At 35.9% G+C, this 27,259-nt stretch overlaps 1 protein-coding gene and 1 non-coding gene across 3 annotated transcripts; one reads left to right on the top strand and one right to left on the bottom strand.

Moving 5' to 3' along the window:
• Positions 1-1,826: 1,826 nt before the first annotated feature.
• LOC129886922 (DNA-directed RNA polymerase I subunit 2) lies at positions 1,827-27,150 on the top strand. Of its 2 annotated transcripts, XM_055961826.1 has the most exons (27): positions 1,828-2,110; positions 2,920-3,002; positions 3,084-3,203; positions 3,502-3,581; positions 3,751-3,814; positions 3,963-4,033; positions 4,916-4,993; positions 5,072-5,117; positions 9,226-9,406; positions 9,491-9,543; positions 9,658-9,731; positions 9,840-9,957; positions 12,977-13,064; positions 14,506-14,621; positions 17,554-17,681; positions 17,780-17,859; positions 18,504-18,745; positions 18,819-18,983; positions 19,119-19,283; positions 19,378-19,452; positions 20,523-20,626; positions 20,705-20,780; positions 21,333-21,461; positions 21,540-21,680; positions 24,948-25,160; positions 25,396-25,638; positions 26,218-27,150. In XM_055961826.1, the coding sequence occupies exons 1-27, from the start codon at positions 1,903-1,905 to the stop codon at positions 26,629-26,631; spliced, it is 3,555 nt and encodes a 1,184-aa protein (XP_055817801.1). In that variant the 5' UTR covers positions 1,828-1,902; the 3' UTR covers positions 26,632-27,150. The 2 variants fall into 2 exon arrangements, with proteins under 2 accessions (XP_055817802.1, XP_055817801.1); XM_055961827.1 differs by lacking the exon at positions 21,540-21,680 and having other exon boundaries at positions 1,827-2,110.
• LOC129888114 (U5 spliceosomal RNA) lies at positions 20,318-20,434 on the bottom strand. The gene has a single exon (XR_008766542.1). It is a non-coding gene; the product is annotated as a U5 spliceosomal RNA (small nuclear RNA).
• Positions 27,151-27,259: the final 109 nt, after the last annotated feature.

Below are 27,259 nucleotides of genomic sequence, written 5' to 3'. Positions count from 1 at the left end.
GCAAGCTAATTATTTTAAAATTGTTTAAAATTGAGGAAACTCATTTTTATTTTATTTTTACGTTGTGGAGTGCCAAAATTAGGTGTCAACATCTATCTCAGTCAAAAATGGATGAAAAAGGTGTGCATTCCCCTCTGAATGCTAAGAAATCTTCTGTATCAGATCAAGATACAACTAGTCCAGTTCAAACGGTAGTCGATAAAGACACACCAAATTCGTTAATGGCTGTCACTTGCCAAAAAGTGAGGACGAGTGATATACTCATGAAGAAGATTACCAAAATCATTTCAACAAGACAATTACAGGAAGACTATGGCTCAAAAAAAGAAAAAATGACAAAATAGGAGCTATAATTAAGCAGATTTTAGAACGTTTTTTTACGTATCGCGGACAAGATAAGCACGTTATTAGTGAAGACGGTCCAAATCCAAATAATGACGGAATAAATTCAGACGAAGGTTCCAATACCTGTCCAATAAGAACACCAAGTTCAGACGAAGACTCTAGGAATAATAATTATCAAGATGCCAAGACCCATATGAAGATGATGACTCGGGAATGAACTTTGACTTCATCGCCTTACATAATTTAGATACATAATATAATACAAAGGCAATAATGACAAGAAGATAAATATCGATACTAAAAGAAGACCACGATAAAGACGTTTGTGGTTATTATACAAAAGTAAAAAAGTGTGTCATGTAGAATAAATATAACTAATTGCCAACATTCAAAAATTCAAATTTGTAGAATAAATTGTCTTTATGGACAATTCTTTATCACCATTATAATTATTAGTACTATTCTTGATTCTTGTTTTTTGTTGAGTTGTATATTACTTATTGTTTGTTAGTTTGCATGCTTCTAGTTTTTATATATATATTAGATTAACTTGTTGAATTCTGCAGATACATTTTTATCGGATAGTGTTGGCATGGCTCAAGCTACAAGAATTTTGTGATTTTCAACAATTTTATCATAATATATTACAAAATATTGGCTTTATACATCAATATCCCTTTAAATTCATTAAATTTTATTTAGAAATTGTTTGGTAAATGATATTAAAGAAAATAATTTTTATATACTAAAAGAGAAAAAAAATTTTAATTTTAAATTGAAAGTAAAAAGAGATGAAACCTGTTTATCTAAATGATAAAAAAATTCGAATATTTATAAGGAGAGACTGTTTGTCTAAAGTTGGCAAAGGAAAGGTGTCGTTTGGTGTAAGTGATAAACATAAATAATTTTGGGATAAGAAAATAATCCAAGGATAAAATTTTGATATCTTGTTTGGTTGACAAGTTTGTGATAACTTATCCCACTATTTATATCTTAGTGGTGATGCGATAAGTTATCCCATATATATGGTGGAATAAATTATCCACCTTATCTCGGAATATCTAATCTCAGATGATTAATTTTGGGATAACTTGTTCCCAACCAAACGACCCCAAAGTTATAACAAGATTTTTTTTAACAAATTGTAAATTATAAAAAATAAATGCGTATAACTTAGAGTCTGTTTGGATGAACTTATTTTAAGTAACTTATAAATTGAAAAATGCTTATAAGTAAAAAAAAGAAGTAAGTGCAGCCCATTTTTTTTTGACTTATAAACAGTTTTCAATTTAAGTGACTTAAAATAAATCGATCCAAATAAATCTAATTATTTATTAAAATTTATTTTAAACATAAAATAACTTTAAATTAACCAACCAAACACTCAAAAAAACTGAAAATAGCATATAACACAATACAAACGGGCTCTCGTTGTTGAAACAAAAATACTTTATATATTATGGGTCGCCTCTCTAAGTTTTTTTTTCAGTTTCTTAAACCCTAAACCCTAGCTGTCTGCATTTGTTTCATTCAACTCCAACAAAGACAGCCAAGGAGATGGACGAAGAAAGAAGCAAAATTGCAGGAAACAAGGCCATGTCACGACCGCATTTGGTGGCAGAGAAAGATTACACAGCTCTGAAAGAGCTCTTCAGTCATCATATTGAATCTTTTGATCATATGGTCGATAATGGACTTGAAACCATGCTCTTGAATATCAAGCCCATTGAAATTGTTGATTCCTTTTCCACGCTCAAGCTAAGAAATATCCTTTTTCTTTGAAGGGGTTTTATTCTTGCTTGCGTTACTCCTTTCTTTAGTTGCCATTTTTATATTAAAGATTGGATTTTTAGTATGTATTATTTTTGACTATTTTGTTGCTGCTATGAGTTGATTTTACTCTGTTTGTGGTCGCGTAGAAACCGAAACGTGAACATTGAACCGGGAAATTTTCTTTTTAAGATTTGGAAGCATATTGGAGCAGGGATAACATGGTTGCATAAATGTAGAGGCATATCTCTGGTTCTATAGCTAAATTTGTAGTACAGGAAAAGGACGGACACCAAAAGGGATGGTCTTGCTTAATTACTCAAACACGATACCGAACAGCTTGAAGATATGTGCCTTGTGTTAAAGAGTGGATTTTTGATGTCTCGTTTTCGTTTGCATGGTGTAATTGAAGGCCTAGGCGTTGTGCATTGAATCATGTTGAAGTTAGGATGTAATTTTATTATCAGCAGTATTTGAAAACCAAGAGACTATTTAATTTGACATATATTTCAGAATTGGAGAAGATGGCACATACTGTGTATCAATTTATAGTAGTGAGTATGACGTGATCAATGACGTGATAAATTCTGAAGAAAGGTTTTATCCTCTGAAGTCATTCACTTGTCAAAACGTATTGAAAACGGATTGCCAGTGCTAACGTTGCAAACGTTTGAGGTTGCCTTAGCTGTGTTTTTAATTAGTATAGGAATGCTGTGGATGCTTCTTTTATTATTATTTTTTCTTTCTAATCCTCAATCTTAAGTTCCATCATTTATTTTATAATTTTTCTTAACCTGAGAATACTCTGGCTCGGCAAACCTGAATTATTCCCACCTCAAAAGGAACGCGCTTCCAAGACCATGCATGATGCTTTATATCCTTTTGAGGTACAAATTTATGTTCTGTGTAGTTCTGTTAGTGGATTTACGGACCTGCAGCTAATCTATGGTCTTGTGTGTGTGAAACAGTGTAGACAAGCTAAACTTTCATATATGGGAAAGTTTTTGGTGGATATCTGTTTCCAGTATGGTGATGGAGCTGTAATCCGGGAGAAATTTAATTTTGGACAGTTCCCTATCATGTTGAAGGTGAGTTTTATATTTCCCTAAGTTTCAGCTAATTTCTGCTGAAAATGTTGCAAGTTGAGTAAAAGAAAGATAGACATGATGGGATAGTTGAAAAAAAGAATCCGATGATGCACTCCTTAATAGTGATTCTGATCACTACATGTGTTTTAAGCCAGTATCTATAGGTCACAGAGGTTTAAAGTAAGCACTCAATCATAGAACCACCAATACTAAATGTGTTGCCTCCTTTTTGCCTTTTTAATGACAGTACTGTTGTTAATGCTTGCATGACCTTTATTTGTTCATTTTCCTCTTTTAGTCAAAGCTATGTCACTTGAGAGCTGCTGATGACTCCAAAAAGTTAATTTCTCACAAGGAAGAGCCATCAGAAATGGGCGGGTGAGAGCTGAAATTCTAATGATCATCCAATCTCTTTATCCTCACTCTATTCAGCTCCTTTTCTCTGCTAGTTTTGGGAGTCCTGCCTTTTTCCATTAGGAATTATAGAGCTTGTGAAGAATCTGTCATATTTTTGTGACTCAGAAATATTTTTTGGATGTATTCACAGATATTTCATTCTTAAAGGGCTTGAGAGAGTCATTCGCCTTATAATTTTGCCAAAGCGAAACTATGTGAGTCTTCCTTTCTTATTTATTCTTCGGCTATGACAAAGTTTTGACACTTGGAAAATATAAACTGGTTTCTCTACATTATGTTTTACTCCGCTGGGATATTCTTTTCATGTGATTCATTGGTTTCATTTAACATTTTATCACCCAGCCAATGAGTATGGCACGGAATTCATTTCGTGATAGGCGAGAAGGATATTCTGATAAAGCTGTTGTTATAAGGTTCTTTCTCCACACTCTTACTGATGACTGGTTCATTTAACAAGTTGCTTTTGGTTCTGCTTTGGTGCTTGTTTATTTAGAGATTCTATCTTGCTTGTGATAGTTCCTGAAGACTGTGTCTTACATGTCTGCCGTAATATATATGGTCTCTGGAAAAGGGTATTCTCAAGAACATTGTGTACTAGAAGTATTTATTAGAGATTCTTATGCTGACAAATATCTTAAAAAAGAAAGCAAGCAATGTGCTATGACTAACGCCAGTAAGACATCTGAAAACAGAATACTTTCTAGCTATTTAAAACATCAAGTACAATAACAGTGAAAGATGAAGTGGTGGGAGAATGAAGTGGTGAGATCCTATTCCGTCATGCTGATAGGGTTGGTTGAATTGTTAGTCTTGCCTCTTCTGATAGGGTTCCAATGGTAACTACTTAAGGATTCCATCTACAGTAATTGTTTTGATCTGAGACTGCCTAAAACAATTCATCTAAAGGGAAAATAAGTACGAAACAGTTGCTTTACATTTATTCTGCACCAAGGAAAAGTTCCTCTAGGAGTTGTATCATTAATTCAGTACACCTTAAATCTTTTGTATATCAGTCAAAATTACAAAAGCTGATTTGAGGTTGCCTGATTGACCATATTGATTTTTCTGGCTCAAGGGGAGGAGAATTTTGGATAAGTTTGATGCTTTCTTAATACTTCTTTGCTATCTGCTATACAGGAAGAATTTTGGCTTGTTTAGTCAGCAAAAATAAATTTGGATACAATAAATGTCAAAATGTTTTTCCTGTCTATTATATGATGCTTCTTCAGTTCTTCTTTATTTGTGGGCCTCACATGTATTTTGGCACAATACTAATCCGTCTATTTGGACTTCAGATGTGTAAGAGAAGATCAGTCTGCAGTCTCACTTAAATTGTATTATCTAAACAATGGAAGTGCAAGACTTGGATTCTGGTGAGGAACTAAAACTTAGCATGATTGAACTGTCTTCTTGTATGATGTCTGAACATTCTTCTTGCTATCTGCTTGCAGGATACAAGGAAGGGAATACTTGCTTCCTGTTGGTATCATATTAAAGGTAAACTGGGATTCTCTTGTCTTATTAGATTTCTCTTTGAGAGACTAGAATGTTTTGATTTATTGAAATATGTGAAAGTTACAATCAAGTTTTACATAAAAAAGCTGAGCATTACATTTATAACCATCCTTTCAAGTAATGGAAAAGTAACTAGGAATCATGATTTTTTTTTTGTTCATGACAATTTGCCGAGTTTGATCTGACATCTAGGTGATTGTGATGTTCTAATCTGCAACAATTGGAATTGGAATCTTAGTTGTTAACTGTTGAATATTCTAGAACATAAGGATAAGTAATGATTGTAATTATTGTTAATATTGTTGTTTATTCATTTTCTTGTTCATTTTTTTCCTGGCATTTTGAAATCCTTTTAATTTACAGTTCTATTTTTGATTCGATGTCATATATATCTGTTATTCTATATTTAATTCTGTTGAGTTGTCCCTCATCAGTTGTGGGATGTGTAATTTGTCTCTTTATATGGTCTTGGGCAATCGTTACTTCATGAGCTATCTTTCGAGGTTGAGTTAGGCCAAAAGTCCATTTCTTTACCATTTCAAGGCCTAATTGTTCTATAGAATGGTTAGTTATAACTAAGAGACATTATACAGGATGTAAAGGACACCTTAGATTTGATCAGTTCTTTGCATGAACTGTACTGCTGTAAATACCTACCAGCACTTTATGCTGTTTCTGTTTTAATAAGTGATCTTTTTTGAAGCTAGGAGCTTTAGTCTATATATAAACAGGTATACTACGACTGAAAGTGTAGTTCCCCTTCAAAAGCATTACAACTTACAGAAGAAAACTGTCTTAATCAAAACTGCTGCCTATAAACAATCTGGCACATCAAAGATGTCTTATGTTCTAGTTAATATATCTTGTTTTTGCTGAAAATAAAAAAAGAGCTAAGCAATTCATTTTGATCTTCTGTAAGTTGTTCTGCACATTCTCAAAACTCCTGTTGTTTCTCTCTTTCCAAATTGTCCACCAAATGCATGCTGGGACAAATTTCCATCTGCTCTCTTTATCTGAAGCATTGCCATCTCTATTCCAGCTGCTTAGAACTCCTTTAATTCTCCCTGGTTTCACCCATCTTATCCCCTTTAAACAGATGAACATTCTCCATAGTTGTTTGTCCATGTACAATACAAAAATAGATGGTTGATTGTCTCTGCTTGCTCTCCACATAAAGTACATCTAGAGGCCAACTGATAACCTCTTTTGTTTAGTTTTTTATGAGTCAAAACTGCTTCTTTTGTCAACAACCTCATGACATAGTTTACTTTGTAGGGTACCTTTGGTTTCCAGATCATCTTCCATGGCCAATCTGTCTCCTGTTCTGCAGTCTTTTTGAGGTCCCTGTATATTAAATTTACTGAGAATTGACCTTATTGTCATTCTGCCAAATCAGCTAGTCCTTCTCAGTGAGATTGCTGAAGAAGGCTACTTAATTTTGGAAATCTGCCACTTTGTCTATCTCCCAGTCATGAAGGTTCCTTCCCAGGAACAAATTCCATCCTTGTCCAGTCCACATTGTAGCCACAATGGCCTGTTGATGTTGACACAGAGTAAACAATTCAGGATGCAATTGTTTCATGGGGTCTGCCCCATTCCATTTGTCCTCCAAAAAGAATGTCTTTAACCCATCTCTCACTTCTACCTTAGTTCTGAAATAAAACACTGGCCATAAATTTTTGATTGCCCTCCAAATAGTGTAGTTATATGGGTGCTTACCATTTTAGTCATCCACTTATCCTCCATACCATACTTTGGTGTGATGACATCCTTCCAAAGCATACAACAACAACAACAACGACCCAGTGAAATCCCACAACGTGGGGTCTAGGGAGGGTAAAGTGTACGCAGACCTGACTCCTTCCAAAGCATATTTTCTTCATTTGCAATCTTCCACAACCACTTCATCATTAGGCTTTGGTTTTGTTTTCTCAGGTTTCTGATGCCTAGAACTCTTGTATTCTTACTCACGGTCAGTTCCTTTCATTTAACTAGATGGAACTTCTTCTTATCACAGCCTTGCCATACAAAATTCCTTTTTTAGGGAATCAATGCTCTTAGATACACTGGTTGGCATAGGAAAGACATACATCATACATGAGGGTAATGCATCCATCACACTGTTGATTAAGGTTAATCTTCCTCCCAAGGACAAGTACTGGCTCTTCTAGTTGGTGAGTCTCTTTTCACATTTCTCCAGGACCTCATTCCATATGCCTTTGGATTTGCTTATAGCTCCCAAAGGCATGCTTAGGTAAGTAGCTGGAAGCTCCCCAACCATGCCATCTTGTTTTCTGGCCAAGCCCTCTATATCAAGCACGTTGTTGACAGGATAAATAATGCCTTTCCCCAGTTTATGTGAAGACCATGAAGACCAGAGACAACTACAAAAATGACAAAAATTATCCTCCGTATCAGGATTTGTTCTGCCTTTGCTTCACAAAACACCAATATCATCTGCATATTGTAGATGAGTTATCTCCATATTGCATAATTCTCTTGCTTGGAACCCCTTGATCCACCCCTTCCCCATTGCTGTATTAATTAGGTTGCTCATTCCTTCCATTGCTAAGAATAATAAAAAAAGAGAGAGAGAGGGTCCCTGCCTCAGGCCACTCTGAGAAGAAAAGAATCCAGCCTCTCTAAGAAGAGAAGAATTTAGTAGGTGCTCTATTAACAAGTATAGAGATAAAAAAAACAAGTATAGAGAGCCTAACCGTGCCAATACAATGCTTTATCTATCTGATCCACCTAGCCCCAAACCCATTCTTTCCAGCATTTGGGTGAGAAAGTCCCAGTTCTGAAAGTCATATACATCCAACTCGCATACAATTCCTGGCTTGTTGCTCCTCTGTTTGGCCTCTTATGCATTCATTGGCTATCAAAACAACATCCATGATTTGCCGTCCCTCGGTAAATGCCATCTGATGTCTATCCACTGGGCTATGTATCACCATCTCGAGTCTTTCTGCTAGAAGCTTTGCAATGATCTTGTACACCCCCCGATAAGGCTAATGGGTCTGAAGTCTTTTTATTCCTTGGCACCACCTTCTTTGGAATAAAAGATACAAAGGTTGCATTCAGACTCTTTTCAAAGGAACATCTTTCATGGAAGTTCTGAATTTGCTTCAACCACGCTGAGCTGAGGATATCCCAACATTGTTTGAAATATTTCATTGAATAACCATCTGGACCAGGGGCCTTATCCTCAGCACATGCCTTAATGTTTTCTAGAATCTCGTGGTTCAAAAGGAGCCTCTGACATGGATCTGTTCTCTGCAATGATCTTGGGGCAGTTCACCATTTCTAATTGGGGTCTCCACACCTTTGTTTCTGCATATAAGTTCTCATAAAAGGCCACTATTTCCTTTTTGATCTCTTCTGGATCCTCCTTCATCACCTCCCCTACTTTCAGCCTGTCTATTGTGTTAGCTCTCCTATGTTCATTTGCAGTTTTGTGGATAAAAAGCATCATGCCTGGTCTTGGAAGCGCGTTTCTTTTGAGGTGGGCATAATTCAGGTTTGCCGAACCAAAGTATTCTCAGGTTAAGAAATATTATTAAATAAAGGATGGAACTTAAGATTGAGGATAAGAAATAAAGTAATAAAAGAAGCATCCACAACATTCCTATACTAATTAAAAACACAGCTAAGGCAATATCAAACGATATCCCATGCAGGAAGCACTGCCAATCTGTTTTCATTACGTTTTCTTATCCTCAAATCTTAAGCACAGTTGCAGTTTTATGTCTGTACAAAAATAAAAATAATGAGACATAATTTAGATGGTTAAATTGTGCTACAGATGTAAATTTTCAAAATTAACCAGCTATATTATTCTCTGACTCTATCAGAAGCTGTAGTGGTGGCAGAGGATATCTATTAAATCGATTGCATTATTGTTAAGGCAGCACTATGAGGCTCACCTCAATACTTTTGAAATGTAGAAGTAAATAGTTGATGTTGCTGCATTGTATTTAGTTTTAACACAAGTTTTCCCTTTGAACTCTGCATTTGGTTTGCATAGTAGTTTGATTCAGCTGTGCTTGTTTATTCTGCTAGATTTCTTACTGCATTTATCTGTCCCCAGGCCCTTGTTGACACCACTGATCACGAGATATATGTCAATTTAACATGTTGCTACAATGAGGAGTGTGACCGCGTAAAGGGATCTGTTGGCACCCAGCTTGTTGGTGAAAGAGCAAAAATTATTCTGGATGAAGTTCAGGCCTTATCTCTTTTTACCCGAGCACAGTGCCTGCGACATATTGGTATTTGTTTTGTTTTCTGTCATGGTTAACTGTGATCTTATCACATGACTGTCAACTGCATATGATCAATCTTCCACTTTTCAGGGGAGCATTTCCAACCTGTTATGACTGGAATGCAAAATGATTGTTACAAAACTGTAAGTGTTATCTTGGTTGTACTTGTCATGATTTACTTCTAGTAGTCAGAACAGGCATCTTTGTCTAGAGATAATACCCTTACATCACAACCTCCTCTCTATCTCACTTGGCAGGTTGCTGATGCTGTGCTTAGAGACTACATATTTGTCCATCTGGATAACAATCATGATAAATTCAATCTACTTATGTTAGTATTTTTCTCTCTGGCAAATTGTCTGTGTGATTTTATGGTAACTATTCCATTTACAGTTGTATGTTTTGGCTATTGATATATTGATACTCCTGCTTTATTTAGCTTTATGTTGCAGAAGCTTTTCTCTCTGATAGATCAGACTTCTGTCCTAGACAATCCAGACTCTCTGCAAAATCAAGAAGTTCTGCTGCCGGGTCACTTAATTACCATATATCTGAAGGTCCAAACTTTGAAATTACCTTTGTAAGGAATAATTGTCCTGTGACATTGAATGTAATGCTTATATAGTAAGTGCCTCATAGAAATGTGTATTGTCATTCTTCATTGTGCTAAAAGAATCTTATATCCAGGAACAATTAAGTGGAGAGTTGAGTGATTATTTGATCAATCAACTACACCTCAAACCCAAACTAGTTAGCTATTTCTATATGAATCATCTGTATCAATTATGCTCTATTCAAGCCCATTTCAGTCAAGGACTGAGTAGGTTTTGTAAGTGAATAGTTAGGCATCATCAAAGTGCTAAAGTTGTCTGTGACTACTCATGGTTGCAGTACATGATATGGATGACTGTTTTCTTTTGCTTGCACAATGCACTTTAAAAAGAATGGGTGATGTTTTGAAGGACAATTAGCCACTCTCGACTGTATTAGGTTTTGTAGTAATCGTTTGAACTTTGGGTGTAACATGGGATTATCAAAGAAATGGATGGGTACACAGTGTACAGTTAGACATCACTTCCTTAGTACTCTTTACCTGACTAAAACAGCACTTTAAAGATCTTCTATTACATCTGAACTAGCAAGAGTTGCTTGCGAATATTCTATTCCTGTTTGGCACATATTGGGTCATGCCTCTACTTACAAGACTGTATTACATCATGGTCTAGTTTGAAGATCAGAGAGAAGATACAGAATTCTGGATAGTTTTCCTCACCGCCTCATGTGCTTATGTTGTATAAGTAGAGGAATAGGACATAAATTTGGGTGCTCCACTGGTCCTGTTCGGAAGTTTCAATTTTAATGCTTCTTGTATCTTAGTTATAAAGAAGGGGATCAGAAAATTAGCACAGTTCATGAACTTCTTCAATTTCCACTTGAATATTTTTTAGATCCTTTTACACTTCCTACTTTGATTTCTACTTTTGCTTCTTCTTTTGTTCCACCTTCTTGGTGCTTTTATTTCCATTATTCATTCTCTTATATTAGGAAAACATGAGGATGAGTATTAATTGTTTCATTCACTGGATATTTATGAAATCAGTTGCAGAAACTAATGACTTGAAATGTCTTAACTTGTTCAAGTTCTTTTAACTTTTATATGCTCAAAAATTAATATTATTTAATTATGAATAAGTTAATCTGATTGTATATGTTAATATATATCTATAAAATAGTCTAAAATAGTCGTCACCTGAATCTTTCAATATGTTGTCTTTTGAATTTGAGTTTATAATTTATATGATTCGTGATATATACCATGTTGTGATTGACCAGTTTCAGATTAAGTCTAGGTGATTTTGTGTTATAATCTATGTTGCTCGGACTCTTCAAAAATGTCAACGGGTGCGTGTCGGATTCTCCAAAGTAGTGTATTTTTGGAGAATCCGACACAGGTGCAACATCGAAAATGAAGAGTCCGCACAACTTAGGTTATAATTCATAAAGCAAGGAAGGATGTGCTTATTAAGAGCAGAATCAGACTATGGTGATCTCAAATTTAAGAATACAATATTTTTCAAGAGATAGACGGCCTCTTTATCGAGTAGTCCTACATATTGCATGTCCCTGTTCAATGCACCTACCATTGTTATAGGAAAGTTGGAAAGGTTGCAAAGAAGCTTTCTTTGGCATGCGATGGACTGGGCAAAGAAGTTCCACCTTGTTCATTAGGAAACAGTGATAACTCCTAAACGGTGGGGAGAGCTTGGGGTTAAAGACTTGAAGGTTTTTAACAAGGCTCTTTTGGGTAAATGGTTGTGGAGATTCGGGGTGGATGGGGAAGCCATATAAAGGGGTGATAACAGATAAGTATAGAGTAATGGAGGGGATGGAGAACCAATGTGATTACTATGCCTTTCGGTTGTTGTGTGTAGAGGAATATAATGAAAGGATGAGAAGATTGTAATAGAAACATTGGTTTTAGGGTTGGGGTTGAGGATAGAGTTAGTTTTGGGGGGCAAAAATGGTGCGGAAGTTTGGCACTCAAGGATGAGTTCCTAGTATTGTATAGAGCTTCTTGCCAGAGAGAATTGTCTGTTCATGAGCAATTTGACCGAGATTCAGAGATTTCTTGCTTTACTCCACATACAATGCTTTGAGTTGGGAAATGACGAAGTGTTCTCTGTCAGTCCTTCTATGAGAAGCTTCTAGTTAGGCGAAGGATAGTTTCCTATATGAATCGGTCTGGATACCTAAGATGCTGAGGAAGGTGTGCTTCTTTACGTGGTTGGCGAATAGAGGGGTGATATTGATGGCGAAGAATCTTAGGAAGAGTAAGGCTGTTTGCATAAGCTGGTGTTTCTTATGTAAGGAGGTAGGTGAGGACATGGATCATATACTATTGCACTGCAAAATAGCCACTAGGTTATGGTGGGATATCTTTAGTTGGTTTGGTGTATCTTGGGTTATGCCAAAATCTGTGTAGGAATTAATATTTAGATGGAAGAGTGGAGCTAGGAGGAAAAGGCTCAAGGCTTGAAATGTTACTCTTGCTTTTTTAAGTTTGGATCATTTGGAAAGAGAGAGATATGAGAGCTTTTGAAGGGGTGGAGATGAGCTTTGGTCAATTGAGAAGTAGTCTCTGATATTTTCTTTTGGTGCACCCATATACTTCCTGTTTGTATAGAGGATTGAGTGTCTTTTGGAGAGAACCACATTTTGCAGATCTCTCTTTTTTGGTATACCTCTTGTCTACGGTCATATGACCTTGTTATAGTCAATGAAATCTTTTACTTGGATAAAAAAAATAAAAATATGTCAAGCTACCGTCTAATTCTATCATTATAAGCAACTCATGTCTCTCTCTACTGATATATTCAATTTTATATGTTAACTTTTGTTATCTAGCAGCCTTTACAGCTCCACACCATTAATGAATCAGGAGGTCTTTCTTTTTCCATACGAGATTGTTATTTGCTTGGTGTTTGCAGTGTCGTGTGGGTTGTATTAACTGAAGATCAAACTTTTAGGGAATTTGCACTCTTAATTTTATCTTGGTGTTCTCTAACAAATTTACAGGAAAAGCTACAAGATTGGCTGCTTAAATTACAACGGTCACTTCAGGAAGAAACTGATGGTGAAAAGAAGAAGTTTGAGCTAAGTAGCTGTATGTTCAATCAGCCTATTTTATCTATCTTAGTTTGTATCACTTTCATAGATAGCTGTACGTGGCTATGCTACACCGTTGTATGGTGCAGGTCTATTCACAACATTTTGCTTCACCCTATTTGTGTTAAAAAGCCATAGCTTTGCTTAAGAGAGTCCAAATGACAGCCCCAGAAACTTGATTTCAAGGGTTACAATTTTCATTCAAGATTCATGTCAAAATTTGTTATAGATTGAGAGTTATGCTGGTTGAAGTGGAATTATTTGTTTCGTGATAGAAAATGTTGCTCTGCGCTCTAACTACACATTATTACCCAAGGACTAGACAGAAGACAAGCGTCACTATGCTATCTCGTGCAATTTCTAGTTGATGACCTGAAAGATGTCACTAGCTTCTTGCTATCTAGCATACCTTAGCCTTAGTTTAAGGGAAGCTTTGTCTACTGCACTGCTTTGATCTTCATTACTTGACGTCATTTGACTTTAAAAAATGCCTTATTTTGTGCTAAAGTACTCTTCTTTGCGGAATATTGCTTCCGACAATCATTACCTATGCAAATATGAAAATTAACGTAAATTTTCATGCAAAACACTCAAAAACCATCATATTTTCAAGTTAAAAATATATGGAATGATATATTTTTCGCCTGTCAAGTATATGTATTGCCCTATTGTTATTTTTGTCTGGGTGTGGTCACACTAGTAAGAAGTAATTACTGCTCTGTTCCAAACCAATTCGTTTCTTGTAGCGAGATTTTCAGTAATCCTCTTCAATTTTTAAATTTATGTCCCAAGAAAGCCTTCCTTTGTCCTATATTTTTTATTGACTCCTAGTTTTACAGTCTGTTAAAAATCTTGTTCTGTCTAGTCTGTTTGCTGGTTAGAGTCACAGGGGCATAAGAGATTTGTGTGTTTGGTATGAAGAAAAATGTTTTCCACGGAAATTGATTTCCTAGAAGTAGTTTTCTTGGAAAACAAGTGCTTCTTACTTATTTTCTAGTGTTTGGTAAATAATCAAGAAATATTATTCCAAGAACATTTATATGTTATCTGTCAAAATATTAGGTAGGTGGGATGGGATGTGGAGTGGGGGTTCCATTAGGGAAGTCATTTTCCTACACTTTTAAGGAACTTGTTTTCTTGGAGAAAATGTTTTCCAAACATTTTGACCAACCAAACATAGGAAAATTAGAAAACTTGTTCCAAAAAATGTTTTCCTCCATACCAACACACCCTTAGTGACTAAGAAGCTCCAAGTTTACATGTTTTTCTGTTAGTTTAATGTTGCAAACAGAAGTTCGAAAGTTCAGAAGATTTGGGGGGTCCTTTTCTTATTCTTTTAATCATCTCAGTTTTTACATATATGAAATCTTGGCATAATGGATTCTAGAACTAGGTTAGAATTTTGGATTGACTTCATCTGCTTTTATGGCATATTGCAGTGGCAGACGTCAAGAAGACTATTGATAGAAGTGCTCCCAAACAGACGGGCTTGGCTATTGAGACCATGTTAAAGACTGGGAGATTGGCTACACAATCAGGTCTTGATTTGCAGCAGGTATTTTGTTATGAAGCGTTTGTGTGAAGCACCAATAACTCTTTATCGAAAAACAAATGTGAATCACCAATAACTAGGAAATTTACATTGCAACAGATGTGTCTTCATACCAGCCTTTTTCTTATTCTTTGTATGGCAGATCTCAAACTTCCTTTTCTTCTGAAAGGAAAACTAAGGGTCTGTTTGGAAAGGCGGGCCTGGTAATTGGAATTGGTGTAATTACTAGGGTAATAATTACCAGCCTAGTAATTACATAACTTGGTAATTACAATGACCTATTTGTTTGCCACAATGTAATCACAAGTGTAATCATAAGGTTATATTAAATTTTAAAAATAAAAGTTAATTATCTAAAATTAAAAATTTATATTAGACAAATAAGGACCTTTATAAATGATATTAAATTAAATATTTAAGATATATGTTGTCTTTTGAAAATATGTTAACAATTTTTTTTCTTAACTAATATTATAAAAAACAATTAATTTATATTTTTTAAAATAGTATATTTTAATTAAATTAAAAGTACAAAATTTCTGTGAACATCATGAACTGCATGTTTGACAAAAAGATTAATATTATAAATATAATGTCATAATATTATTAAAACATGTGACAAAAAGATAATCTATCAAGTCTAACTAAAAAAAATAGCTTGCAATGTGAAATATGATTCAATATTTATAGAAAAAATGAAATTGAAAATATAACATAATATCTAAATTCAAAACGAAAAATTTAACAAAATATTCTTATGCCAAATTACAATATAACATACATAAATATGATTTAAAAGAAAAGGAAAATGTAAGTCTATAACATTATTCAACAATGAATTTTACTCCAATTTAATAATTTGAATACTAACAAATTATGCTAATAAACAAATAAACATAAAATAAATAAAATAGATAATACGAAAAATTGCATCTAATCACTTGGAGTAAAGGTTCAGAATGAGAAGCAAGTGAAATATAAATAATATAAAATATAAAAAATATATTTTTAGAAAATATTAGAATAATAAAAAATAAAATAAAAATTAAAATAGTAAAAATAAAAATAAAAATAAATTATACTAAAAAAATAAAAATAAAAATAAAAGGAAGAAATTAAAAAGTAACCAGCTTGTAATTGCACCATGTAATTACCAGCATTTCACAGCCTTACCCTAAGAATTGAAGTGTGTAATTGCCTCCTGCCAATTACAGCCAATCAAGTAAATTAAAAAGTAACCAGTTTGTAATTGCACCATGTAATTACCAGCAATTCACAGCCTCCCCCTAAGAATTGGAGTGTGTAATTGGCCCTTGCCAATTACACCAATTACCTGTAGATCAAGTAATTACAGAGTCAACCAAACATGCCTGATAATGTAATTACACCCAATTACACCAAATCCAATTGCCAGGCTGGCTTTCCAAATAGGCCATAAATTAACATTCTCTATTTCATCTAATAACTACGATAAGATATCATATAAAAGGGTAGGCTTATCAAATAAAATAAAAAAGACAACGTACAAGAATACTAACAGAAATAGTTAATAATAGGAAAAAGGTTCTCAAGGAAGGAAAAGCTAAATACTATTTCTTGTTTCAAAAAAAGAAAAGGAAGGAAAAGCTAACCAAACTATAACAGAAAATGGGAAAAAAATTCAATTGAATTACATCTGAAAATTCTGTTTTGTTCTACCCCAAAGCTAACATACATTCAATGTTGGATGAAAATACTTGACAAAGGAATACTCAGAGTGCGTTAGTGAAGAAGCTGCACCAAGTAGAGTAGAGTACCATTTCCTGCAGGACTTTGGTCAGTGGCACGAGCCCAGTTGATTAGGGGATGAGTTGGAACCATGTCACTAACAAAATCCTGATATTTAAGTGGAGAAGGGTAGAGGGCGGGTTCATTATCCACGGAGTTTCAAACTGTGCACCACTAATACTCCTGGGTTTCTCAGTTATATGAAAATAAGAGGTATATTGGAGTACCATGGTGAGCAAGAAGAACATGAGATTAAAGATATTCAATTTCTAGTGGTTTTCTACGTGTCTTGGTAAATCTTACCTAACAATTTATGAGAATAGGGGGTTATCTTTTATATCGGTGGCAAAATTGTTATTTCCCTTCATGATAAATCAACAGGGTTTATTATTGAGATTGTTTTTTTTTTCACTAAAAAAACAACTGTATTCTAATTGCACCAAATTATAGTTAGTACAAATGTGCAGACAGATCATGCTGTGAATGTGCAATTCAGGGTTAAACAATTTTTTCCAGTATATCAATATCAGTTCGTGATGCAACTTCTGCATGTGGAGCTACACAAGAGGAATCCTTGCACCTCAATTTCTTGTCCATAGCTCGGAGTTAGATTGAGATGAAGGCCCTCTCTGTGAATCTGTTATTCATGTAGTAGTTCAAATGATTAACAACAATGTGTTTGATAGGATTCTCTTCTTTCCTTGAGGGTTATTGGTGTTGGATAGAATAAAAGCAACAACTTGCAGGTACTTGTGAAACATTGAGCAGGTTTTTTTTGGGGTGGGGGGTTTGGGCGGGGGCGGGGAAGTTTAACAGTGAGTACAACAACAACATACTCACTGTAATTCTGCAAGTGGCGCTTGGGGAGGGTAGAGTGTATCCAGACCTTACCCCTACCTCGTGGAGGTAGAGAGAGAGAGAGTGAAAAAGTGAGTGACTACATGAAATACATAGATGGATAGCATCTTTGCTTTGGGTTATCTGATTAATTGTAAAAGAAATTTAACTCCCTTTTTAATTGCTTCTGCAAGTACCTCTAGTTAAGAAGGTTCTTCCCATTTTAGAGGAAATGAATTGTCGTAATTAATGATGGTACATTATTTTGTAGAAAGTGCACCTTTGTAATCATCTTCTCATGAGTATCTTGACTTGGTTGTTTTTTGGTTAGAGAGCTGGTATGACTGTCCAGGCAGAAAAGTTAAATTTCCTCCGTTTCCTTTCACATTTTCGAGCGGTTCATCGAGGTGCCTCATTTGCTGGTCTTCGTACTACAAGTGTGCGGAAGTTGTTACCTGAGTATGTTGTCTCTTTTTCTGTGGGCTAATTGCTTTATTTTCACGAAAAATCACTAAAGTTTCCATTCATATTTCCTGGCACTTCCCACCTTTTTTCAGATCTTGGGGTTTCCTTTGTCCTGTTCACACACCTGATGGGGAGCCATGTGGGTTGCTTAATCATATGACTGCATCTTGCCGTAAGTTCCTTTTTTTTTTCGGTTGGTGGATGTAATCTTGTTTTCTCTCTTATTTTCCTTAACCGTTTTCTGTTATGAAATGTTGCTCTTGCTCCCATTGTCCAAGGAACATTTTTTTTCTCCGCCCAGCTTGAGAAGTGACAGGTTCCTCATGTTCTGTGTCGACAATAAATTTTCTCCCCATCTTATTGATTCTGCTTGAGGTGAAATCCAGTCACCATTTTTTGACAGAGTTCATATTAACTGGTCCTTTCAGGGGTGAAGAAAACCTTTACATCACAAACGTTTTGTTGGAATTTTTCTCCCCTAATTTTACTCTTACTGCAATTTCCTATTATATACTGCTACAAACATTGCTCCAATAGCCCATTATTTGCTGCGCATATGTATAACTCCCTGCATCATATTCACATCACTAATTAAACAACTCATATCACACAGGAAATGTGAGGTCCTGATCTAATTGTGTTATCACATAGTGTCTTTGTTCTTTATTAGTCAAATGTTGAATTTTAGCACTAATGCATTCATATTTATGATTGTAGGTCCTAATCCTATCGCCTTTGATTAGTTTTGTCCACTTTATTTATAATACACAGCACAATATTAGCTCTCTCCTCTTAATACAATCATTCTGTCACCAGGCATAACCTCATACTATGATTCGGAGGGCAATGTTAAAGACTTCTTCAAAATGCGGATATCCATATTGAGTGTGCTGATTGCAATTGGAATGACACCAGCATCACCAAAGCTTGTGCAAGCTGGTCCTCCTGAATTGCTGTCTGTTCTACTGGATGGTCGTATTGCTGGCTATATGCCATCGGATTTAATTGAAAAAGCTGTTACCCACTTGCGGAGATTGAAATTGTCATCAACATCATCGGTTTGTTTCTGATTGACTTTTTTAGCAAAAGATCTTTTGCTTAGTGACTTATTATGCACCTACTGCACAGTAGATTCCAGTTGATTTGGAGGTTGGGTACATCCCTTTGAGCATGAATGGAGCATATCCAGGCCTATATCTGTTCACATCTCCTTCTAGGTTTGTTCGTCCTGTAAGAATTATCTCTGCACCTGCTGAAGAGGGCAATGATCTTGAACTCATTGGACCCTTTGAACAGGTGGGTTCTACATTTCTTGCTTTTCCTTTGCTAAATTTTATCTTTATGTAGCAACAAACATGAACGTGATGAGCTTTATTACTTATGAGAACCTCCAATATAGTGATTGCAAGGTTGTTTATTTGTAATGTGCAGGTGTATATGGAGATAAGCTGCCCGGATGGTGGAGATGGAGGAAGGAAAACCTTATTCCCTGCCACACATCAAGAAATTCATCCAACTAATATTTTGAGTGTTGTTGGCAATCTTACACCTTGGTCTGATCATAATCAGAGTCCACGTAATATGTATCAGTGTCAGGTAGCGAGTTAATTTGAAATGATTTGTGGATAATGTTATAAAGACTGCAGAGGTTCAATACATCATTGTATCTCATGTTTCATCTATTGTGCAGATGGGTAAACAAACAATGGGTTTCTCCTCACAAGCATTAAATTGTCGTGCTGATCAAAAGTTATATCACCTTCAGGTTTGTCCTGGTTATTATTTGCAATTCGATGCGTTCATGAGTTAGTTGTTGCCAGCCCTCAAGTTGAGTACAATGGCATCCTATTTTAACAGAATTCTTGAAATTTGGTGTTGATTTATATTGAGAATTTGGTGCTTGAGTCAACACTTTTGTGTAGTTTTTCTTGTGGAGGGGGGGGGGGGGGGAGGGGAGGGGCGGTTAGAAGCAGAAGGGCAAGAGGTGTATGTGATAAGGGGAAGGGATTGCAACATTCTGTTTCCATACAGCAGTGTACAGGAAATAGAAGAAATAATGGAAGCATGAATGGATTATGGTGTAGTAGCTATGCTCTGTATCATGTTATACTCGAAAGTGATGCTCATGTTCTTGCTGTTTCATCTGGTGACTTGGAGTATGACCAAAACTTCAATTACCTTTACTCAGAAAAAGAGTATGACCAAAACTTCAATTACCTTTACTCAGAAAAAGAGTATGACCAAGTGATGTTTGCTACAGTGAGTTGATTATTTTATGTGTTATGCATCTATGCTATTATTTTTTTTCATCTTGTTAAAGTGCATAGCAAGCAAACATTCAGCTGAAAGATTCTTTGGGATGGTGGGGAAGGTGGATCATTTTTGAATAGGATAGTTTTATGAGACTATCAGTCGATGCATGTTTAACATACTCAATAAAACATTCTTTATGGTGTTGTTTTTGCTGTTGTTGGATTACCTGTGTGAATATCTAGTTTCACATGCTCTGGTTCACAGGTGGTTTTCTCCACTGAATTTATGGGATCAATTTTTTTATTCGATGTCATTTCCTTGTAACAGCTGTAACTGTTAAGACTTGAGATTTTTTTTTTGGAACATTAGAAAAGTTGGGGTCTCCAAAGAGAGAACTCCTCCAAAAATTGGAGTATGCCACTAATTGCAGCATGCACACGGTATTCTTTAGTAAAAGGCAAAAGAATAGTTCGCTTTGTGCTCATTGCGTGCGACTTAAGAACTTATGTTGATAATTTTCTCGCTTTTGAGATATTATATTTTCTGTCTGATCTTTTTTTTGGGGGAAATTGCACTTTACAGACTCCTCAAACTCCAATTGTACGCACAAAAGCTTATGAGAAGTACTGTGTTGATGACTATCCATTAGGAACAAATGCAATTGTGGCAGTTTTGGCTTATTCAGGGTAAGAGTTCTGTACCATGCCTTGTTTTTTCTATCAGCGGAAACATAAAATACATATATGCATGTTCATGTTATGCAGATATGACATGGAGGATGCTATGGTCTTAAATAAATCATCTGTAGATCGTGGTATGTGTCATGGGCATATATACCAGGTATCATTTGACCTTTTAATAAAACCCTTTTTGGACTTTGGTTTGATTCAGATGACTTTTTTTATTCAACTTATTCCTCCCCCCCCTGCCCCCCACCCCCACCACATACAAACACATCAACTGAACTATGATTTTCCTTTTGACACTACATTGGTGGAGTTTTATGTTTTTGAGCACCAATGTTTTATCTATGACAAGTTTCCAGAAGGATGATAAGATATTTGGTCGTTACATAAAATGGGAGGAAAAACTAATGAACTATCGTACAAGGGTAAAACATTAAGTCCGCAAATAACCTTCGTTCTGAGACCACAAAACAACACCATGAAGTTTATGGTCTTTCTGTTTCTCTTCTTTAGTCGGGGGGGGGGGGGGTAGGAGAATGGAAAACAGATCTATGTGTTCTTTTTCCTATTTTGTTTTTTTGAGTTCTTACGTACTTGATCCCTCCCTTGCTAAGCTGCTTATCCTACTACTCTTTGTTGGGGCAAGTTTTCTGATCTTTCACGTGGACATCTTTTATTGACCAATGTGTGATCTTCTGATTTGCAGACAGAAACCATTGACTTGACTGAGCAAAGCGCCAAATCTGATCGTGCTCAGAGATTGTTTAGAAGAAGCAATTTGGATAAGTCGTCTCATCAGCTGATTGATTCTGATGGTCTTCCATATGTGGGGCAGGTAACAGGATGTCTTTCCTTTTTTCTATTTTTTGATGAATCAAGTTGCACCTGAATCAACACGATCATTTGATTGCAGAGGATTAATCCAAATGAGCCATATTGTAGCATTTACAATGAAATAACCAGTCAGACAACTAGCATGAAGTTGAAGGGTTCGGAGCCTGTTGTTGTTGATTATGTTGCTGTCGATGTGAAAAATAAAACAAATCTGCAGAAGGTAAGCAATTCCTAGATATATTTGACTTTGAGAAGATACATCTCTGTTGTTACTTTTCTGGGTTTCTTATCCACTTTGCTATTGTCAGCCTCTTTCTTAGGATATATAAGTTGGTGTGATTCTTTTATCTTTTGCTTTCTATTTCTTTTGAATTTCTATATATGAGTTGGTGTAGTGCTGTTATCTTCTGTTTTCTGTTTCTCTTGAATTTCGATGTATACATTGGCCTATGAGCTTTACTATCTAATGCTTTATTATGACAGTAGTCACACCTCAAAGCTAACCGTTTTTGTAAGTAAGGGTATTGCCAGAAGGTGCTCTTATTATACTAGATGTTCTTGCAAAAGTAAGGGTATTGCCAGAAGGTGCTCCCATTATTCTAGAGGTACTTTGCAAACTGTTTAAGGAAGAGTTCCCCTCTACAGAACTCCATTTGATCATGTGTGGATAGCAAGACGTGTGCACTACCAAAAAAAAACTACAGACAGCAAATTCCTATAGAATTGTAGTTTATTCACAAAATGGGTCCTATGGAACTTTATGATTGAATTTTTTATCCTTAAAAAGTTATAATATAGTTCATTTCACTCCGCATTGCTCACATAATGACGTGTGGAGTGATATCCCAGGTTTTGCGGCTTCTGCTCATTCTGCAGCTTCTTAGTAACTATTTAGAGTTCTAGGCATTGTCTAGCTCTTATACCAAATAGATTCAGCATCAACTGCCACAGTTTATAAGTTACTTTACAGTGGTTGAAGTGTTGAACTGCTATCTTTTTATGTAAGAAACACTGATTAATATGTATACATTTCCTTAGTATCAAATTCAGCAATCAAAATCTCCCTAAGCTTCTTCTAAGACCAGAGAGGTTTGCTTTCTTGTGTGCTTTGTTGTCATACAGCAGAAGCTGAAAAGTCCCTATTCTCTCTGTACATCCCAAAGACGTGCCTGTCATTTTAAAGAGCCTTAATCTAGAGTTTGAGCAAAACACACTCCATGTACCCCGTCGTACATAGACAATATTTTTCCTACTACTTCACATGCAAATTATTTTTGCTATAGTTGCATTCATTTGGCACCTTTGATGTATATGGAATGTTTGGCATGCAAGTTAATAAAAATTTGATCTAGATCCACAAGTTTGGCAATGAATAGAAAGAACGGAAAATGATCATATTTGCCCTTGTAATTATAGAAAAGGGTCATATTTATCCTTCGTCATACTTTTTTGATATATTTGTCCTTACCATCCAACTTTTGACACATATTTGCCCTTGGACAGTTAAGTATCATGCCACCACTTTTATTATCCTACGTGGCGCTTACATGAATATATTTTTATTATCCTACGTGGCGCTTGCATGGCTCCTACATTAATATATTCTATCTGATCCACTTAGTAAAACTCGAGCCACCCAATGTGAAGACCCATCAACCCCAACCCCAATACACCGGTTGATGGGTCTACACATTGGGTGGGTCGGGTTTTATTAAGTGGGTCAGATAGAATATATTCATGTAGGAGCCACGTAGGATAATGAAAATATATTCATGTATGAGCCACGTAGGATAATAAAAGTGGTGACATGATATTAACTGTCTAAGGGCAAATATGTGCACACAGTTGGATGGTAAGGGAAAATATATCAAAAACGTATGACAAAGGGTAAATATGACCCTTTTCTATAAGTACAAGGGCAAATATGACCCTTTTCCGTAGAAAGAAATCCTGATTCATGCCAACCTTTACTAAGCAGGGACCGAAGACAAACTGGATTAAACTAGATCAATATAAAACTTAAAACTCTATTGCAAAGTAAGATATGCTTAGCTCTCATCATGATCTTAGAGTTCTGAAACAGACCCATATGCTGTTAGCTTAAATACATCTTTCTTCCTGGTTGAATTTCTTAGAGTATGCGTTTATGAGCTATCCCCTTCATGTTCTAAAGTTGTTTAAACTGCTGAATTGAAGTGTCTAATGGTTAATTTACTATCTGTCAAGGCGGAAAATAAGGTTTTGTGATATTAGGATAAAGCATTTGGCAGGGGAACATTAACCTTAAATCTTTTGAAAAATGGGTTAGGAGAGTGTAAATGAATAATTTAGTCCATCAACCCTCCATAGGTGGATACCACCCATATTTAATAAAATATGCAGAAACCCTTATCAAGAAGTAGTCCATTCAAGTAGTAGTCCATTCATAATCGTATAATCCTATACTGATATGCTTAAAAAATGAATAACATCTGAATGTATTCCTTATTTGTTTGCAATCATACAGCTTACACTGGCCTTCGACCTATTTAGATGTCAATCTGAATTGCTTCGTCTGGTCAAACAACTTCGCTTATTTCCAACACTTTGCCCTTGGGGCTTCGGCATCATAGCAAAAGGCGCAACGTGTGATGTGTGAGTTAGACGCACATCAATTCTATCCCTGCTTCTGAGATTTCTGATCTAACATTGGTATGTAACTTAATGTTGTCCTCCCCCGCGCCTACCCAACTCAAATTTATACCTTCTCAATCTTTCTATGAATATTTTGCTGGATATCAGCAGCTTATTAAATTGTGTGAACTAGGAGGAGAATCTCCTGATTTTGACCAGGAGTTGCATTTTATAAGTTCTTTTTAAGGCAAAACGGGAACCTACTGGACAAACCTTTTAGTCAATGACATACGTCTGTGCAGGAAACTTCTTGAGCTATGGATAACTTCAATTGTTCCTTGGTCGCTGATGTAGTTTCCCTGGTCGTAGTGGTCCATCCTTCCTTGACAGGGTAAAAAAGAAAACCATAATCTCTAGCCACCAACAATCAAATACTCATGAACTCAATGTCAACTTTAATTTAGCATAGATCACTAGTAACTGAAGTCTCTGTTGTTTGCTATAGGATCTTCGTATTATTGCCTCGTCAATATCTCTCTTTATTTTATTGTATTAAGGTAAGTTGATGTTTTCTTGGGTATTCATGTCTGCCTTGGAAGATTTACAATTTCATGTTCTTCAGGTTTTCTTTGGTACTATTTACAGTCTTTTCTGTCTTCTAAAGTATGGGATGGTTCCTTTGATGCTGCAGTTGAAGGTTTATTCTGCCCGTCATTGTTACTTGTCAGTTTCTTTTTGTTGTTGTAATAACAAAAACTTTGCTAGTTCATGATGGTCAATCCTCTCTCAACTAAAAAATATACTCTGGTGTCATGACTTCAAAAAGGTTCAAATTATTCAACTTATGACAACATTTTTCATTTCTTCTGGGCAGGCGAATATACGTTTTAGGCGCTCCAGGAATCCTGTAATTGGTGATAAATTTAGCAGCCGACATGGGCAAAAGGGTGTTTGCTCTCAATTATGGCCTGATATTGATATGCCCTTCTCAGGAGTTACAGGAATGAGGCCAGATCTTATTATTAATCCTCATGCTTTCCCTTCAAGGATGACGATTGCTATGCTGTTGGAGTCAATTGCTGCTAAGGTCTGTTATCTCTTCCGCCGCTTATGGTGTTATTTCAAGCAAAAGTATGTGGTTACGAGGTTTTTGCTCTCCAGACTATAATATATTCAAGTAGTTTTTGTTGTAGTTTATATTTGTTTATTAGTTGTTGGCTTCATATGCTGAAGATATCTCTCGTTTATGGAATATATTTTTCATCTAGCTTGACATGGATGATCACAAGTTTTTTTTATATATATATGCTATCTCTGAACAGGGAGGTGCTTTACATGGGAAGTTTGTTGATGCAACGCCATTTTCTAACACAATGAAGGAAGCAGAATCAGAATCCAGTTCGCTGGTGGATGAACTTGGTTCCATGTTAACGTCTTGTGGCTTCAATCATCATGGTGTAGAAGTACTATATAGTGGAGTATATGGGACAGAACTGACTTGTGAAATATTTATTGGACCTGTTTATTATCAGCGTCTACGACACATGGTTTCCGATAAATTTCAGGTTAGTATCACCCTGCTATTAGAATGAATAATCCTGTTTATTCTTCTTGCCCCCCTTAGACCCTTTTACGCTGATCTATGTTTTCATCAAGGGTAGCAAACATTGACTCTGTTTGATGAATAACTGTTTACATAACCACCTCCTGTGCTCTACTCTGATGTGAACTGTTAAGTTTGAAAAACCACCTCCTGTGCTCTATTCTGATGTGAACTGTTTAAGTTTGAAAATTAAAAGCTAAAACAAGAAAAGAATGCAGTGTTCATGCTCAACATCGACTTACAAATGAAACCAAGATCACTATATGCTTCTTCTACCTAGTTTTCCTTTCATGCTTGAATAATTCATTTATTACATTATTAAATGTATCTTGTGCACTTTGGGGTTGACAGATTTCATGCTAATGGGTCGGTCTCTTTTGTCCCATTTAAACCCCCCCCACCCCCCCACCCCCCCCAAAAAAAAGAGAAAAAAAAACTGGTTCAGTTTGAAAAGTTGGACTACCAAGTATTCGTACTTTATATATCCTCATTCCTTGTCTGGTTAAATTGGATACTGAAATTGGCTTGTTTTGCTTTACAGGTCCGTTCTACTGGACAAGTAGACCAGATCACTCGGCAGCCTCTCAAGGGGCGAAAGCGTGGTGGAGGTGTCCGCTTTGGTGAAATGGAACGAGATTCACTCCTTGCTCATGGAGCAGCATATTTGCTGCATGATAGACTCCATACCAGTTCAGATCATCACATTGCAGATGTGTGCTCTGAATGTGGAAGTGTCCTAACATCATCATTAATTCAGCCGCCAAAACGAGCAGTGCAAGCGGATTTGAAACTGCCACCTGCTAGAGAACCCAAAAAGGTTACTTGTGTTGCTTGCCGTTCAAGCAAAGGAATGGAGACTGTTGCAATGCCGTACGTGTTTAAATATCTAGCGGCTGAACTGGCAGCCATGAACATTAAGATGACCCTCAAACTAAGTAATGGGGCTGGAGCTTGATACACGTTTCTGTCAGTTGAAATATTATTATGTCTATAAACAAGCAGGGAAGCTTGATTCCTATTTCATCTGTAACTGTACTTTTTCAATGCCCAATATGTCCAAAAAAGGGTTTGCAGCATCAGATAACTGGATTCTGGCAACTGTGGTTTGGTTTAGACGTCAGAAAGTCAGTTTCCTAGTGGGCTACCGAGAAAGAAAGTGCGCTGCAAACAAGACACGGTTCTTTCATCTCATTGTGCAGGAGGGTCAAAATATAGAGATGTCTCATCAGTAAGAATCCCGAGTTGTACAGGTTTGCTGTCTGGCTCGAGAGGTGCAACACCTTCCATTGCGACGATGGCCCTGTAAAGTGTAGAACAAAATATAAAACTGTGTTTTAATACTTTATTTGTTATAGCTTTTTGTACATTGTAGGGCTAATATGGTATCATTTTTGAGGCTCTATTGAAGCCAACGTTTTTGTTTATCACAGTATACTTCTAATTCACTTTCATGAGATCAGTTATTTCGGCCATACAGTAGCTTGTATATGTATTTACATTAAAAGCAATCTTCTTATGTAGTTGCCAAAAGCTAAATCAAGAGTAAATTCATATATTGTCTTGGAATTTTACATAAAACTGCA

This window comes from Solanum dulcamara, chromosome 4 (assembly GCF_947179165.1).
Source record: "Solanum dulcamara chromosome 4, daSolDulc1.2, whole genome shotgun sequence".
Taxonomy (NCBI): Eukaryota; Viridiplantae; Streptophyta; class Magnoliopsida; order Solanales; family Solanaceae; genus Solanum; species Solanum dulcamara.
This window is presented reverse-complemented; position numbering and strand designations above follow the sequence as displayed.